A 19,546-nucleotide genomic window follows, 5' to 3' on the forward strand; every position below is an offset into this window, starting at 1 on the left:
GATGTAGGCCTATAAATGCCATTTACATACTGACGAACGTTAACGGTAAGCGGTAAAGCGGTAAACAAATAAAATATAGAATCTATGTTATCTCTGTTATTATATGGAGGTATACTTGCCTCCATGGTTATCTCTAAATCTCTGACTACACTGTCAAACTAATTTGACAACAAAAGTGCGATTTTTCCAAATATGGTAGTGATATGGCCAAATATGGTAGTGATATGACAGCATCAAATCCATATATGGGCACAACACTTTTTTTTTGTCACATAAACAACATAGCGTAGACAGAGCTTATACAGCATGTATACACAAAACGCGGAGCGGGCGGGTGGTTGAACGAAAAGCCGCTCAGGATAGATTTTCAGATTTCTTTCTTTATTTATCCAAAAATTAAAAACAAATACATAAATATTTACTTGTTCATGGTGTTCGTTCTGCTTCATTGCTGTCGACAAATAAGAGTGGTTATTATTATTATAATAAATTATGTTGTTTTGAATGATGTTCATATTTTATAATACAACAGGAGAAGTAAAGTGTTGGAGCTATACCCTTTAAAGATGTATTGTCCCCAAAAACATGAACAATAAAGATTAATAAAAAAAATACGTTGAATAGGCCATTTCACATTGGTAAAATTCAACCAAAACCCCGTTGTCTTCCAGTACTTAAAGCAGAGAGGTTAAAGTTCATTTTTTCAGGTAAATGAATTTTTTTTCGATCCTAGCACAACAAAAAAAACATTTTTTTTTTTCAGGAGAATAGGCCTAATATATCTTTAACCGAAAGTCAAGCAAGATAACGATTCAATGTATACTACACATAGGCGAATATTGTAAATGCGGCACTAAAATTACATGGTCCCCTCTCGACTCCCTCCTCACCTCCACACTTGGCCGCCCGAACCAGGAATCTTCTATTTGAAATGCAGACATCTTGCCATTAGACCACATGGCCTGATTCAAATTCGCTCGTTAACACCACCAACATGTTCCTTATTTCAGGTTGTTAATGTTTTAGCGTAATACAGTTTCGAACAACCAATTTAACCAAAAAATGACATCTCCATCAATAAATCAATTCAAATTAATATTTATTTATCATTATTGATTTTAAATTATAGTTATACAGAAGGATTTAAAAGATTATCAATATCATGTGATTAACAAAGTTAACAATGATTTTTCGTTATAAATTTTATATGATATGAAATGTGCGCTAACAATTACTGTATTATCAATCGTAAGTTATAAATTACTTTTAAACATGCTGCTCGAAAACAATACACGAGTCACGCTTGATGCGAGGAATTCGATGTAAAAATCAATTAAGACATTTCTTGCAGCTGAGAGTTTACAGACTGTTCACACAACAAAACAACAGTACAAAGCAGTGCTTATATTTCTAGCCGTTTCTTTCCATACCGTACAATTTGTACAGTAAACTGGGCTAATTATGTGATACATTGTGACATATGTATCATATGTGACGCCTGTGTGTATGTATGTACATAAGATCTAACCTAACTTGTAAAATTAATACAGGTTTTATGTACATTGCCTGTGATGACAATGGTTGTCATATTTGGAGATACAATTATACTATCACGGTAGCAGTTTACTGGAGCATTCTCTTATCTATTAAGATTATGCAGCCTAGCCTTATTCAGATATTCATGTCTTGTAAATCATTCATTGTCTTCACTTCCCCATGGCTGGAACGCTAACCATAGTTTGCTACGCAGTAGGCCTACGAAATGTTAAAGTACGCTATCTTTATCTTATTTTGTTTTGCTATAGAACGGTCTAAAATGCATTTACGAATGTACATGATAACCTATACAATCATTTTGTCAGTATCACTTATCGTATCTTCATTTTGCAGAGAATTATTATAAAAGAGCGCGTTACATGTTACTGTAGCAACTTTTCGTGTCGTTTGATTGGTTGTTTCACAGCTTGTCCATTTGAAACCGATCGATGATTGGTTGTTTGCGGTGTGTCGTCTCAAGTAAGCTGTGCTCTTGTCACTTCAAAGTGGTCTCTGAAATACGCATGCGCGTGAGGAGTATTTCTTAGTGAATATATGAGAAGAAACAGATGCCCTTGTAAATATAGATCGAATTCTTTCCAAACGGGCTCAACGTCATTTACCTCACTAAGAAAGAATACACTTATCAGAGGAATTATTTTTTTTCGACTAAGCTCAAATCGACCGCTTTTTATAGTGTCTGTGACGGGATTTGGCAGCGCTTTTTTATGCTGAAGTCGAAGGAGCATTATTACGATGCATACGATTCACCCCGGCCTAACTGCGACTCCGAAATACGCGCAACTTCATCACCGACATGACCGCACTCAAGATTTCATGCGCAGACACTGTATGCCCAATCCGTCTTCGGTAAGTTTTAGCTTTTTTTATATACTTAAGCTCCATATAATTTGAAACTTTGCTATTGATGTTTATATATCAACAGCTTGTATCACCTGTCCCTATCGCATTATAATTCAAGTCATAGTTTAGGCCAAGTAAATCGTTCATTTCAATTTTATATTGCCTCTGGACAAGCAATACAATTCATTACGGAAACCGTTAACTTTAATGCGTTTAAGTTAGTCTAGATGTGTGTGTAAATATATAGTTCAAGTATAAAGAGAACAAGAAAGATTGCTTTAGTAGGTAAAACATGTTCAGACACAAAATTGATGCGCGTACAAAAAGCGTTGCATGCATTATTATCAACAGTTGAACGCGCGCGTTAGAAAGAATTACTTTTGTAGGTAAAGCATGTGCTGAAACAAAGTTGGTGCGCGTACAACAACCATTTCATTCTTTATCAAACGTTAAACGCGCGTACAAAAACCGTTACATTCTGCATCAAAAGTTGAACGCGCGTGTGTCTATTCGTTGTATCACTTGAACGTGAACGTAAACAAACTTCTACTGATGTATTCATCAGGAAAGCCCCTAACGTTACCTCGTGCATATTTTATGAAGAGTATATTGTGCGCCTGATGTATTACGATTGACGAGACACATATCCTGGTCGATCGAACATTTTATCAACTATTCACTAGTAATTTTCATCAAACCTTCCACAACTCACTTTTAGCTCTTTAAACAAATTTGACGAAATTACCATCTTTAAGGAAATATATTGTGAAATTTATTCTCTTTCTTTCGCAGTGAACTGCGTCATGTTTCGCGCACCCTGTCACAATAATATATGATATCAAAATGTTAGTTAAAGGAAAGATTAGAGAAATGTATTTTATTGATATTTAATATAATTCAAACATATGAATCTAAATTAGATGGAGTGTGATTTGATATTAAATCGAACTAAACATAAATATTGTCGTATATTGCGAGGAAATAACTACCGTATATTTAGATCAATATCATAACATATGTTAGTATTTTATAGAATATTAGTTTATTTAGAATTTATAAATGGAATTGATTTGAATATTATTTATCTGAAAACAAGAATGTATACTAGCTATCAGTTCATGAAAGTTGTAATAAAGTGTAATGTAACTTAAATATGTGTAGGTCATTTATTAGGCTGTGAGCATACTAGAGATGATTAAAATTTAGTTTATGTTATTTGTGAATTGTTATTGTTGAATGGGGTTGTGTTTCATTTCATTTGCATATTGGGGACATACATGTCACGTGATGACACTGAAGTATTTTCGAAAGCTTGTGTGGTTATGTCCACCAAAATACTGTTGTAGGCCTACACTTACACTTACGGTTTTATGGGTGGTTTCTAGGCTGAATCCTTTTAAACCCCTTATTCCATATACTCATCCAGTCACTGGAAGGTTAAGTTGGTGCACTGTCCACTATATATAGCTATGATTCCGTCCCGATGATTTATTTTCGTTGCGAAACAATCTAAATACTTTATTATCTATTTTACTTGATTAATTTTTGGTTTGAAGATTTTCCAAGGGTGTCCTCTGGTAGCCTGTGTATGTATCTGAAAAAAGGATCTTTGTCGACATCCGAGTGAAACCAGCTCTCCACCATGCGAAAATGTTAACTATTTATGAGAGCTCAATCAAACATCAATAAAGTATAGATAATAATAAATATTTTTTCGGAATGTTACATTATGGCTATTAGATAGACTTGGACTTGTGACTATTTCAAGATTATTTTAATGTAAAATTAGTATTATATTATATAAGGTTACAGGTGCCTTAACCATTGTAACACCATCTTAGTTTGATTATAACAAATGCATCCGGGTCTCCATAACAATAGAATTATTGTTCCGCATACTTCTTAGGTAAACCTGAACATGTGACTTCTCGCTCGCAAGCCTTTATTTACAGATGTTTTACTATTATACCACCATCTTAGCGCGTAAGATTAGAAACCAATTCTTATAGATATATTATATTTGTATATTTTACAATCCAACCAACGTTGTATGAGTCATTTAATCAAAATGTTAACGTTCTCCATTTAAAGGTCTCCGACCGTGACTGTTTTAATTCAGCAATTACCAATGATAAAAATAAAATTTGTTATTCTGACCACGATTGCTTTAACCACATATTCTAAATGTGAAATACAGCAATGCACTTTTCCCTTCTCTCCATCTCCTTTGCACTGAACTTCTATCTATCTCAGAGGCGTGATACTAGCCTCCAAACTGACCTAGTTACCTTACTAATCTTAATAGGATGCGAATGAGAAAATTAACCGTTGATAATTTTCATTTGAATTCATTGAAAAAATTCATTAAATTTTGGATAAATGTTGTACTAACTTCCTGTAGTACGAAAGGAATTACTATTGTGTGTCATTTTTTTCTGAACTTTAGGTATTTTTGTGAAAAAAACCAACATTATATGAAATGAGTACAAGTAGAGTGTGAGTGATATAGGAAAGACGTAATTATAGGGTTTGAGTGATATAGGAAATGATTACAGGATAGCGTTTGAGCGAGAAAAAGAGTGAGTGATATAAGAAAAGAGTACAAGTAAAAGAGTGCGAGTGATATAGGAAAGAAGTAAGTATAGAGTTTGAGTAATATAGGAAAAGATTACATAGCCTTTGAGCGAGAAAAGGAGTGTGAGTGATATAAGAAAAGAGTACAAATAAAAGAATGCGAGTGACATAAGAAAAGAGTACAAATAAAAGAGTGCTAGTGATATAGAAAAAGAAGTAAGTATACAGTTTGAGTGATATAGGAAAAGCAAGTAAGAGAGTTCGAGTGATATAAGGTAAGAGTACAACTAAAAAATTTGAGTGATATAGAAAAGGAGTACATGATAGCGTATGAGTGATAGAAAAGGTAAGTAAAAGAGTGCGAGTGAGATAGAAAAGGAGTACAAGAACAAGAGTGTGAATGATATAGGAAAGGAGTACAAAGTAAAGGAGTGTGAGTGATTTGGAAAGGAGTACAAGAGTTCAAGTGTGGAAAGAAGTGCAATTACAAGAGTACGAGTGATATTGAAAAGGAGTAAACAAATGAGTGCGAATTAGAGTTAATGATGCATTCACACTAACGTTATTATTTTATCTGTGACGACGTGCGTACAAATTATTTAGAGAACTACGATATTGTTCACACATTATTTTGCTTACGGAAGTTAAAGAGGAAGGTTCTATTTTTGTCCTTTTCCTTATTATTAATTTCGTTTATATTTTAAGTGATTTAATTCGGACTAAAACCGCTAATCTCGTTATATGATAAAAGTTCACAGTCTAAAAGTATCATTTTAATTCTCATTGCTCTGAGTGTGGAAGAATAAAAATAAGTGTTATTGACGCAAGGACCGGTCGTGTATAAAAACGCACAATAAACAAATATGAACATGCTGTGTGTTTTCTATTCATTTAGAAATTTAGTGAACCACGGTGTTTTAAACAGTAAGCTTAGGCCGGATAAGACGATAATCAATAAGTTCTTATGCTTGAATTCAACAGCTAAAAAGCCTTTTATTCCTGGCTCGTTCACAATGAGTCCGATCTACAAGGTGATGACAAATAGAGAGGCCTACGATGATCATTAGATGTAAACAAGAAAAGCCCCCAGCTTTCGGCTTTCTTTATGTAAGATTCAGCTACTTTGAAAAAACAATTTGTAAACAGAACATTAGAAATTGGTGTCATGATAGACGGAAAAGCTTCAGTAGCGTGTAGGCCTTTAAATGTACTAGCAAGTAGGCCTATTTCCATTAAGAGTTAAAGCTATGCTTTGCGGTGGACTTTTATTAATATCTCGCGCTTGACATCCTCTGAAGCACGTGGTAATAATATTTGGTAAAACATCAAAGATTAGGAAAGACAAATATAATGGTTTGACATTATAGAATACCATTACGTAAAGACCAACCTTTGCGGTTAAGTCTAAGAATAGGTTTTAATTTATAGATGTATAAGTGTAATGACATATATTTTGATCTCATTCGTATAACTTAACTCTAAATTGTTATTACCATTGACGTTTCCAGACATTCCCCATCCCCTTTATATTTAGTGAAATATAAATTGTTTAAAATCCCCATGTTTTGAACCAATGTTCTAGATGAGCCTACAAAATAATCCATCAAACTATACGGGAGACATGTTGTATTGATGCTGTTCTTTGAGGGAACATAATCATTTAGTAGTAGGCCTAGGCCTAACAGTTGAACCATATTAAGGAGGCACCTTCGCCACCTTAAACGTCTGTTCATCGATAATACTCATTGTCACTAAGATGTTTAAGCTAATAAGATCAGTTTAAATTTAAATTCCATAATATAATAAAATTTCGATAAAATTTACACTTAATTTATTCGTTTATAACTGTTAAATATTCTTTATTGCCGATGCCTATAATATTATTAGTGCTATTTTCACCCACTCCTCCTCCCCTCTATTCGAACACGCCTGATAATATCTTAATATAATTAATAATAACCTATGATAATCATGGTAGAATAGTATAGTAATAATAATAATTTGTTCGTGGATTAAACATCGACATACCACATCTGCGTGTATTTACATAACGCGTATATTTAAGACACCAGGGACCGGAACTCAACTGTAAATAAGAGGCTAATTTCTATCTAATTCTAATTAGTATCTTAGCTATTACTTGTGGAATACAATATAAAACACGAAGTATTAAGGTACTGTTGAGAAATTGACCAAGACAAGCTAAGCCACCGCGACATTCAACCTTGCTCGGCCGCTTCCGAGCATTGTTCGCGCATCGTCGCGCATTGATTTTGAGCGCACCGTATCGAACCAGGTAGGGTCGCAATAAAGAAAAGAAAAATAGACATCTGATCTGTTAGTATTACAGCACTGCACTTAATTACGAAATGATTGTAAGATCTATCGAGTTTGACAATATTGTCCTTGATTTCTATTGTCCATGGCATAATTACAGAGGCTTATAAACTTTATCCCCCAACCGTTACCAAACAATTAAAGTAGGCATATTAAAACGTTCTTTGCTATTTATTATAGTTCTCCGTGTAATTAACAACTATTTTGAAATGTAGTGTTAAAAACCTTTTTGAGGTACACAATTTGTATTTTTTTAACACTTACATTGCGTAAAAACAACGAAATAAAAATTCAATAATGTATAAAATGAATATAAGAAATCATAAGAAAAAAAACATGCATATCTATGAATTATCAGAGTGTCTGGATAAAATACAATTTTGAGATATTACAAAAACGCGTATTCAAAGTAAGGTTGGTTAGTGTACTATTTGTTTTTAGTTTGAATGAATTACAATAAGTTTGCCTAAACCGGAGCTGTAATAATTAGCAATAGGCCTATGCCTAAAATTAAATAATATTTCCGATAAAATTTAAAAAATGTTACACGAGAAGAATGATATATATAAAAAATAAGTTGAATGAATACATAATAGATAGAAGACATTAATGTTGAAAAATGAAGAAGAAAGAACATGAAACTGAGAAATAGGCGAGTGTAAAAATAATTGAGTGAGTGAGAAAAATGAATAAATGAAAGAATGACTGGATGCGTGAATATAAATAATACAGAGGGTCTGTGATAGAAGAAATAATTAACAAAATAGAACTTTTGAAATGGATCAATATGAATAAAACAGAAAACGGCGTATCAACACGGACCAATAGACAAACAGAAAGACTGATCTTCAGCAGGTGTATGCATTAAGTTCATTGACCTTCGCCCTAGATCCTCCGATGCATAACTTTATTATTATCTGTAAAAAATATCACAAAGAGTCCCAACCTTGTAGTTTGACAATTAGGAGGCAATTAATTTTGTGCGATTTTTGCTTCCAAATAGAAAGCGCGTACACGAGAATAAGTTCATGATTTGGATATACTGAGTGACACATAAAATGCCAGATAGCATTTCATTTACGTAAATTATTTATTGAAGATGTCACGTTTTTGTGATGGGATGTTTCTTAATAACGTTTGATAGTTGTTTATTGCTTCCTACAATAAAATATTCTAATTGTCATTGTTTACACTTAATTTGTTTAAACCAAGGTGAAGATAATGTTTTCTGATTATGCAAAACAATTTCTATTCAATTCTCGTTTATTTTTATAAGGTGTTATCATTTTTTTTTCCTTCCAATTCAAAATGTTCCATTACAAACCCTTAATCTTATAAGTTTTCAATTATGTCATGGTCACAATTTGTCCAATTATTTTGATATTTCAATAAAACCCCCATTAAGAGGACACCTTAAAATGGTACGGTATTCTTAATAGGTTTTCACCCTAAATAGGGGTGATTCTTGATGTTAAAACATACATTTGATTTGCCTTGATATTATAATAAGTAATTATATCTATCTAACATGACGTACCGTAACACAAACGTAACGTCCATAACTAATTGTACCAGACAGATACTAGTGATGCACTTTTTTACGTTTTACTTTACTGAACCGTATTGTACCTCTCTATTTACACGTTTACCAAATCTAGGACAGGAGTCCATTTTCTACAGCAACATACACGTTCATTATCACCTCTGTTTTCCTATTAAATTATAAATAGATATGGTAACAATGGCAATCAAAAATAAATTGGCCGAATACACATGTAATTTGGTGATATAATGCCCCAATTAAACGCTCCTTTACAGTATGAAAATTTGATTATTGATTGCTTTATTATTCATAATTTTCGCTGAGGTCATTTAGTGGTGTTGTATTTCCCGATTCTACCACACTTTACGCCTTGTACAACGAACATTGAACTTAATTATAATGTGATGCTTTTCGTTAATTACTCCGTGCTTATTGATTTCAAGTACATATCAATTTCAATTGTATCTCTATTCCTTTAAATTCATCTTACCTTTGAACATGTTTGGATAAAAAATTCAATAGATTCAATTAGTAAGTAAGTAATTTAGATTTAATTTATATGTCATTAGAACATGATATTTAATAAATAATGAACAATTTTGCTTTTTGTTATTTTGTAGTCTATTATGTAATTGTATTATAGTTTGTGTGCAAACGGCGAAGTTTGGAAAATGATGTATTGTGTGCCAGTGTCACTTTTCACGATGCGCCACGTCACTGTTGAGTCTAAATGTCATTCTATGCATGCTTCTGAGTGTGCACCTAATGTCTTAAAATGGCTGGAAGTCAATTTGAAAGGCAACCTTATTTTCTCGACCTGAGTTTAGCTGAATTATGGGATAACTTTAGTGTTCTTTTAAATATATATATATATTTTATACGCATCCAAAACTGCAAGCAACTCGCCAATTACAGGATGGATGAAAGGGTTCTTCAGTGCGGAGAAACGGGGCAAAGTTTTAATCGTTTGGGCTCTACAACATCATTTACAAAAAACGTGTGATTGCTTTTTATCATGCCCTCCGGAATATTAGTGAGCATGATTATTTACACAAAAAATTATCGGGAAATTTGAAAATGGTTTTTAAATATTAATGTTCTTGTTCAGGATTTGCGTGAACATTGTATCATTTCGTTTGAAGCAAAACGTGATAATCAGGTGTAGAATTTCTGGGTAATTTGATTATTGCGCTTGGCGGTATCGTTGGTGATTAGTGCGTTCAGAACAGAACGAAACACGTTTATTTAACACTTTCAAACTCGTAACCAGAATCAATTGCGACGGAAAAGTTCAAAACAATCTTGCTTGAAAGCTATAATGTCTATCTTGAGACGCATAGGCCGTCGCGCTCCACTTGCAAATTCTGAAATTGTGTCTCATTGGAAAATGTAAATGAACTGATTATGAGTCGCTTAATGGAGTTTACAAGGTGCAATTATGCTTTTCGTTGTATTACTTAGCTATATTATAGTTTGTGTGCAAACGGCGAAGTTTGGAAAATGATGTATTGTGTGCCAGTGTCACTTTTCACGATGCGCCACGTCACTGTTGAGTCTAAATGTCATTCTATGCATGCTTCTGAGTGTGCACCTAATGTCTTAAAATGGCTGGAAGTCAATTTGAAAGGCAACCTTATTTTCTCGACCTGAGTTTAGCTGAATTATGGGATAACTAAGAGTAACTAACTAAGAGTGTAAGAGTAATATTGGAATAAGCCTAGGTTAAAGCGAGGTGAGATGATTCGCTATAGCCTAAAAGTTTCAATAATTATATGTAGCCTACGCCCTATGCAGATTAATTTTGGAAAAACTTCATACTCTAAACATGGCGATCTATGAAAGACGAATCCCACTACTTTCAAGATAATCCGCATACTTTTATATGTATATTATATTATATGACATTATTATACTTATACTAAAAAAATAAGCATAAACTTTATAAACTTGAAAGCGGTTTATAAAATTGCATTGGTGTTACTACTAAGGAATCATGTAACACTTGTTCTACTGCAGAAACTACATTTAGTTAACTCTTTGCAAAAGTACACAGTTTATTGCACTTATTTCAGCAAACAAAGTTACTGCAGTAACTGCAGTATAATTTTAAAAAAGATCCCGAACCTCAAATTAATTAGTTAATTAATGAGTTTACTATTGATGTAATAATAATACGCGTACATCATCTTGGAAATTAAAGCTAAACAATAATATCTTAAAATTAATGTAATTGTGTCTCCATTGATTCTATTAGGTCTAATTAATAACATTGCATATGTTGCTTCACATTCAATCATATTATATTAATTAATAACCGTAGTACAGTTATCCAGTGAAGATTACACGATTGTTGTTTTCGTAGAATTGCTAGTAATGATGCAGTAAGCATAGCTAATGATGCAGTGGGCCTAGCAATGTAGGCCTAGCAATGACGCAATAGGCCTAGTAATGATGCGGTAGGCCTAGCAATCAGCTTTACGTTGGTATTATATTCATATATTTATTTCTAAAAATAAATTATAAGTTACAGTAGAAACTCTATTAAGAGGATCTCTTGAAAGTATTGGGGTGTCCCTTGAATAGGGGTTGTTCGCATACATTTCCCCTTGTTAATTTCACATGCTTTTGTCCCCTTAATAGAGGTGTCCCCCAAATATTAGTGTCCCAAAGAAGGAGTTCTACTGTTCAATTATAGTTTGAAGTGATATTACAATTGACTATTATTGAAATATAAGTGTTGTGTGATCGAATGATCCGAAAAGTCAAGATTCAGAAAAACATTATCCCTCCGGATTTCATGTGGTTATTTTGAATTAAGATAAATGTCATTCTGAGCAAAACATTTACACAATAATCAACGTAAGTTACAATTGAATTTTAGTACTGTGAACAGTTTTGTTACTTCGACAAGTTTTCGTTACATTTATTATTGTTGTAAACTTACTTAAGCTCTGTCTACACTGTATGTGACAAATAAATGTGATGTGATATATGGACATAATGATGTCATATCACTACCATATTTAGGCATATCGTCGCCATATTTTGGGAACACTTTTTCTTGTTAAACTAGTTTGATAGTGTAGACAAAGCTTTAAAGAGTTAACAAAATCGAACAAAGTATGGCAGATTAGTTGTAGGCCTATATGTAACATCAATAGACTGTTACCATGACCAAGGTGTCTGTAATTATTATGTACACTTTTCATTTAATTTCACTTTAATAATAACTTAAAGATGTATTGTCCGTCAAAAACCTGAAAAATAAAGATTAATAAAATCGTACTTTGTATAGGCCATTTTGCAGTTTCAATTAAGTTATTCACTTCTGTAGAAAAAAAAATCTAACAAAAACACATTTCACTTATAAAAAGACAAAAGAAACGGTTAATTTTAACCAAACAAGGTCAACAGCCATAAGTCGCGTGCTAAAACGCATAGTGATACCGGACCGACAGACAGACCGACAGACATAGTGAACTATAGAGTCGCGTCCACGCGACTAAAAACATGACGGACGATTTAGAAATGTTTTGCTTTAACTTACATTCTTTCAGGAAAATCCGATCCAGTTTTTGGTAAAAGTGAATAATATAATTATATGGCATTAAAACGACATATTCAATTTTTTGGGGGAACAATATATCTTAAAATAAAGTAATGAATAGACTTTTCAAAACAAAAAATATGAAATTTAAATAATATTACGAAATTAGGAACTCCAAAAACAACAACAGACAGATAATATCCAAATATGTAAATAATAAAGAAGTTTACAAAGAACCTTCAAACAATAATAGTTTTAATTTACGTTTAAATAAAAAAAAAACAGTTACGTGATTCCAGAGTGTAAGTCCAACTATAGTTTGTTTTCAAGGATGATTGTTCTTATGTTAAGCAGCAAGACCACCATTTTCAATATTTAGCTGAAAAAACTGTAATTTTAAGCAAAATGAATAGTTAAATTGGCTGCCCGCTGTTAATTTAACCGTTTATTTTGTACTTTTTGTTGTTTTTTCCTACGGAAATGATTAACTTGATTAAAGCTACAAAATGGCCTATTCAAAGTCTGATTTTATTATTTTTCATGTTTTTGGGAGACAATACATCTTTAATGAATAAATATACCACCTCTGGCGTGGTTCTAACCACTTAGCATTTAGCAATGGTATTCCGAAAATCTTTGACAATGTATGTATAGTTAGTGACATAACGCTATATCGGGAGACAATAAACTATGCCCCGTAGTTAAGTTTTTTTTCTTGAGACGTTTCCTCGCAGAAATTTCTCCACAAAGGAGGAACGTCCGCACTCGTTTTGACGTAATAATAGAAATAGGCCTAATACTTCTAGAAATACACTGTAATAGCTTTAAATGTCAACATCGTGTAAATAGATTAGATGTATAAGTCTATTTTATGAAACTTTAAATTCTTACTTACTGACATATTGCATTATTTACATCCGCTTTTATTAGGCCTAATCTGAATTACATTTAGATGTTTGATTTATTGTTTAAGAGTGATAAAACTGTAAAACATTCAAACATATAGGGAAAATAATATTTTACATGATTTGAGACAAATGAGCTTTTGATTAGCGGACGATTTATAACTACGGTAGGAACAAGTAAAGCAATATCATTTCATTGTGCGCATTCGCGGAAATTTTTCGTTTTGTTCCTCGTTTTATTCCTTTACATAGTGTATGGGTTTAACCACCAATATCATACACCTAGCGTATTTAGATCAAATTGAGTGCACATTTCAGTTAAAAAGTGGCGGCCATGTTTTTAAAAATGGCTGCCATTTGTTTAGAAGAAACAATTGTCAATAGGGCCTAATGTCGTCAGCAGATGGGTTAGTATAAGGATAAGGATATCTGGCCGGCTATATTAACTGCTTCTAACATTTCATTTCCCTCTAAGCATCTTTACCCGTTAAAAAAAACCCAAAACATCCCTTAACGTTTCTTTACTTTCATTTCAGGGCAACTTCTTTGGCGGGTTAGACGACTTTACGCAAAGAGCCGAATCGTTGGTGGACGTTGTGAAAAACAACCAACCGATGAACATTAAGCAAGATATGTACCCGACACACATGAACGGAAGCATGCCTCCTCCTTTCTCTACCTCATACACAACCAGAGGAATTCACTCCTCTGTGGAACACAATGACCTTCTCGATCAAATTTCGCTGACGAACAGTTTAGCAGAGATGCAGAACCCAATGCTGGCGCATCAACAGTATTCACAAATCCCCAATAATGGACATATGAACTCTAGCACCCATGTGATGCTATCCCACGGAATGGGGATGCATGATTTAGACACCGACCCCCGGGAACTTGAAGCCTTCGCTGAACGATTTAAACAAAGGCGGATCAAGCTTGGTGTGACGCAAGCCGACGTTGGACGAGCCCTGGCAAACTTAAAACTCCCTGGAGTTGGAGCCCTTAGCCAAAGTACCATTTGTCGCTTTGAGTCGCTCACGTTAAGTCATAACAACATGATAGCACTTAAGCCTGTACTAGCCGAATGGTTAGATCAAGCAGAAGCAACGGCTAAAGCGAAGCGCGAAAATCCCCTGATGGCAAACGGTGACAAAAAGCGAAAACGCACAAGTATAGCAGCTCCAGAAAAACGGTCGTTAGAGGCGTACTTTACCGTACAGCCTCGTCCGTCCAGCGAAAAAATCGCCGCAATTGCCGAGAAGTTAGAACTTAGGAAAAACGTTGTACGAGTATGGTTTTGTAATCAGAGACAAAAGCAAAAACGAATGAAATACTCGGCTCAGGGTAGATGAACATTGTAATTATTTTATTTTTGAACCATTTTGTTTGTTACTTATCACCTATCCACCGCATGTGAGTTATTCTCAAACGAACAAGTTCATTTACGAGCAAAACAAAAACGCAAAATAAATGCAGTACTGTGTATATTTATTTAATTACTGATGATTTGTGTGTTTTATACATGCATTTAATAAGGGATTGTTACTGAACGGTAGCACAAGAAAGTAACCCAATGTGAAGAAGTACTTGTAGGAACTAGATCATATCAATTACCAGTGTTGGTGCGATGAGTCCACACAGCGATAATGTAGTAGGCCTACACATACGCGATGTATATATACGTGGCGTAAGCTTCTGTGCGTGGACAGGGCAGTTCTTGGCGTTGTAATACTCAATAAAGAAAATCGTTTTAAACGAATTCTTTCGAAAAGCTACGATCAATTTTCAGCAGAAGCACTGCAAGAGTCGGGCTATGCTAAAAACTCATTCCATTGAACATTACAATAACAAACGCGATCTTTGTTTCGAACAAAACACCTTTACTAGAGAAATTGAATGCAACACAGAAATCGAAGACTACGTCAAAAGCTACTTCGATAGAATTGACTACTTTGTGTTTGGCAGTCAATGAAGCACCTTTAAATCGATGAAAGTTGCGCATCGACATGCGCAGTAAATTCGGTTCAACAGATGAATTAGAACCCCGACTCAAGATCAAAACGGCGGATTTAATTGAGCTACCAACAAGTCTACTTTTAACTTATTTAATATCATCAGACTATTATTTAATTAGAAATACCTAGCCGGACTAGACATATGTACAGTTGTATTTGTTTCTACACAAAACCTCTTTAGAATAAGTCAATTAATTTGTAAATTGTTTGTTATTGTTTGAAATATATATTTTGAAATATGATTAAAAATGAATTATTTTGTATTTTATGTTAATATTTCCCTTATTTATGTCACATAAATTGTATATTATTCTTTTAAATGCTGAAATTTTAGATAAAGATTATACGCGTAAGGTGCACTTATTTAAACGCGCTTTGTTGTTTGTAGTTTCTTTGTTTCAACAACTGTGTTATTTATAATTGTTCATAGTGTTTATATTTAATTATCATGGCATCAAACTGACATTAAAAAAGCAATTTCTAGTTTAAAAATTCCACTGTATAATTTATATTATCTTTCTTTTATTTTATATTATTTAATTTTAAATAACCCACTCATTTTCCGACAGCCGACAATCTAACTTTGAAGTTGTTCAAACCTTCTCATAGTGCAAGAAGATAGGCATAATACATTACTTTATATAATTTTCCCTCTTAGAATCACCTTAAATTATCATATTTATGAGTCGATTTTATGATATTTTTTCTTTTATTTCGGTATCACAATTTTTCAACAGTTTTCGGAATCTTATCTACGTATATGAAATTACATCTAATCGTTACAAATATAAATGCATATCTTTTAATATCAACAATTTCTATGGCATTCAAAAACAAAATCGTCTATTCCCGTGTGCCCATTTCAATATAAGTGCATATAATTCGAATATTCCAAGGTTTTCTAATAAATAAATCTAATTAAGAGTAGATTTGGTTAATTGATTCAGGGAATGACAATTTTATAAACCCATTCTTATGATTCTGTTTTTTAATAACATAAAGTTTAATTGTTGGACCGTTACATTCCTATCCTGATATTCCATTCCGATAGTTATACATATTGGTATAACTTTTTGTTTGTATTATTGTAAACAATATATGATTTGTAATGTAAAAGATTGACATTTCTTCATTAGAAATGTATGTTTATGCTTAATAATCATCACCCGATTCTCGCACGGTATTATGTCATCAATAGAGCCCAACTAACTGCTGAACAGTTCAAATGAACCGCCTTGAATTTAAGTAAAAACATTAGATTACTCTAAAGAATTTTCATTATGTTATAATTGTATTATAGTTTAGAAGGAGGGGAAGATGTATCTAGCATTCTCGAACACACTGTTTCTAGTCTTACATGACTATAATTTATTCTAGTCTATTTAGAAACTGTGAAATCTACGATTGACTTCTTCATTGGAGCGTAGCCTAAGTTCCCGTGGGAGCAGAGCATAGGATAGAATTGATGTCACCTTCGTTCCTTGTTAATAATAAAACCTCCACGCTAGGCCTATCCACTCGTTCATTTCATAATTCTCTGAAACAAAATAAGAATAATTAATTGGTACTTATGTAGAAATGAGGTGAGTATGTATATCTGAGTGATACAAGTCAGGAGAATTTTATCCTTTTATCATTTCGAATTTGGAATTTATTTCTCTTCTGAGAATACAAACATTAAATTGGTTTATGAAATATTAACGAGGTTTAACCGTATACAAACAGGTCTTTGGGACTACTTACGGCTCTATTATCGTGATTTGAAATATTTGGGTAAATGTTTATATTGTTAACATCTTCGTTAAACGTGCATTCTCCAAACCCTAAGATATAAATTATATTTTTCACACAAATTTATATGTAATACATTCATTTAATTTTCAACTTGATATTGTTAAAACGTTAATTTCCTTTCATGTGTAAGCTTGGTTCACACATTAGAGTCGCAAGCGAAGATGTAAGCACAAGCGATGAACTATTTAAACAGCCACTTGTTATTGGTCATTTCACTTGCGTTGTGTCTTCGTCCTTGCGTTGCGTCTCTAGTGGGAACCAAGCTTTGATTTGGTCATTTCTGTGTTTTGGTTATAAATTAGAACCTTAACCGTAAACGAAACATTCCATTAAAGTAAATCTTAAAATATTTTGAAAAAGTTTTGTGGAAAAATAGAAAGTAAAACATTTGGAAAAAAATTTACCAAAATGTTACTGAATTTGAAAGAATACGAATCCTAATCGTTATAAATTTCACAAAAGAATTTTGTCGATGCTTTTAATTTAGCACCATTTTGTGTAATAAATTTACAGACTGTCCTAGTAAAATGTACTATTTCGTATGAGGCAACCTTCAGAAATGAAAATATTCATAACGTTAGTCGTTTATTATTGATTATTTGAAATGGTACTCTATGAATATTGAACAGGTTTAGGAATCTGACTTATCAAATTAGCGTATAGTCGCAGAAGCCTAGTAGTTGTAGGACACCGAATGATTAGGATTCTCCTGGACCACAACATGAAAATTCAAAGATTATTATTCTCTTGTTTATATTAAAAGTGTCCATATCCAGTTTAAAACTTGTAACAATTTCTAAAAACATTACATTCAAGCCTTGGAACTTGCAGAGGATGTTGTCTACGAATCTAAAATGTCGGCTATTATGTTGGAAAATCACAAGTACTTCTTTTCCAGAAAAATGCTATTAGTTTGAAGTTAATTATACATGATTATTATTAATTGTTATGATATTTTGTAAACTTAATCTGGGAAGATTACTAATCTAATCTTCCTTCGTTCAATCGAATCATTTTATGCATTACATTTGTATTGCGGTGTTTTATGTTAACGCATGGACAGTGTAGGCTAGAAATTAAAAAGTCACCATTGTTCTTAAATAACTTGACCGAGGACCATATTTTAACAACGTATTAGGGATGTACATATGACTTCAAAATCATAATGTACATCCCTATATACGTTGTAAAAATATGGTCCTCGGTCAAGTTGTCCTTTAAGCTCTGTTTGCAGTATCAACATTTATGTGACAAAAAATGGACAAGATGATGTCATATCACTAACGTATTTGGGCACATCACTACCATATTTGGGCACATCATACTTTTTTTAACTAGATAGTGTAAACAGAGCTTAAGAACAAATACAATCCTTCCATCAAAGATGTTTCTATATAATAGTAAGGCGTGTTACTATTTTGTACTTATTAAACAATGTGGTTCTGCACTATAATAATTACAAGACAAACTCTTAAAATGTATGCCCAAAGTTCTGAACAAAACGTTAGCACTTCTGTATCCACTGTTTTATATATTATAGTTAATAGTACATATAAATGCGCAGGTTTCTCTGACAAATGTTATATTTTTTGTGCTTTCAAACGAAAGCAAACCGGATTATTGTGACATTAACAAAGTGTCACTTTGTTATGTTTAGCTATAAAATAAACTTGAGAACAAAATTGTATAAGTTGGTGTGTTGATTGTATCTGTTCTTTTCAGACTCCAGTAGTATAAAGTAGCGGATTCAGAAATTTAAAATAGAGGTCAAAGGATGCATGATGCGTATTTATTAGAAAATCGCAGATATTCGCTCTTGTAGTGAAAATGTGTTTTTTTTCTTTGCGAAACTTTAGATTCTCGCGAACAAATTCGTTGAGTGGAAGGCTTAACAACATCAGAATCGAATAATAAATGTTTATGAGTTGAATATGGAGAATATTTTCAAGAATTAGCCTATACTGTTCTATTAAACGAGTGGGAGTTAACCTGGACAGGCAGCTAAGCCGTCAACGAATGAAAATATTTTTGCAATTACAATCAACAACATTTATTTATTCAATTCAACAAATACTATTATTTGCTTCATGAAAAATCTAATGTTGTAGGCCTACAACTTTTATTATTCCGATGCTGCTATCTTGAATCTAATACTGAAGGCCAAGTCATGTAAAAAGAGGCGCTTGCATTTTCGCGTGAAATAGAGCCGATGAAACAGCGTACGTTACAGGCTGAATTTTGAGCCTACCGCGTCGAACAAAATTCTCAAATTACATACACAAACATGAGCGTGCAATAGTACCTCCAAACATTGAAATGGTAGAAATTCGACACGTGTTTAATACAAAAACAATCAATCAAATGGCAGAGATATGTGTTGACATCCATGCAATAAATTGTAGCAATGAATATGAAATGTTTCTTTTATATA

General features: G+C 33.0%; 1 protein-coding gene across 1 annotated transcript; it reads left to right on the plus strand.

Annotated features, from left to right (window-relative positions):
- The first annotated feature begins 2,067 nt into the window (after nucleotides 1-2,067).
- LOC140049936 (POU domain, class 4, transcription factor 3-like) lies at nucleotides 2,068-15,504 on the plus strand. The gene is made up of 2 exons (XM_072094886.1): nucleotides 2,068-2,406; nucleotides 13,843-15,504. The coding sequence occupies exons 1-2, from the start codon at nucleotides 2,293-2,295 to the stop codon at nucleotides 14,656-14,658; spliced, it is 930 nt and encodes a 309-aa protein (XP_071950987.1). The 5' UTR covers nucleotides 2,068-2,292; the 3' UTR covers nucleotides 14,659-15,504.
- Nucleotides 15,505-19,546: the final 4,042 nt, after the last annotated feature.

Source organism: Antedon mediterranea, chromosome 5 (assembly GCF_964355755.1).
Source record: "Antedon mediterranea chromosome 5, ecAntMedi1.1, whole genome shotgun sequence".
NCBI classification, from domain to species: Eukaryota; Metazoa; Echinodermata; class Crinoidea; order Comatulida; family Antedonidae; genus Antedon; species Antedon mediterranea.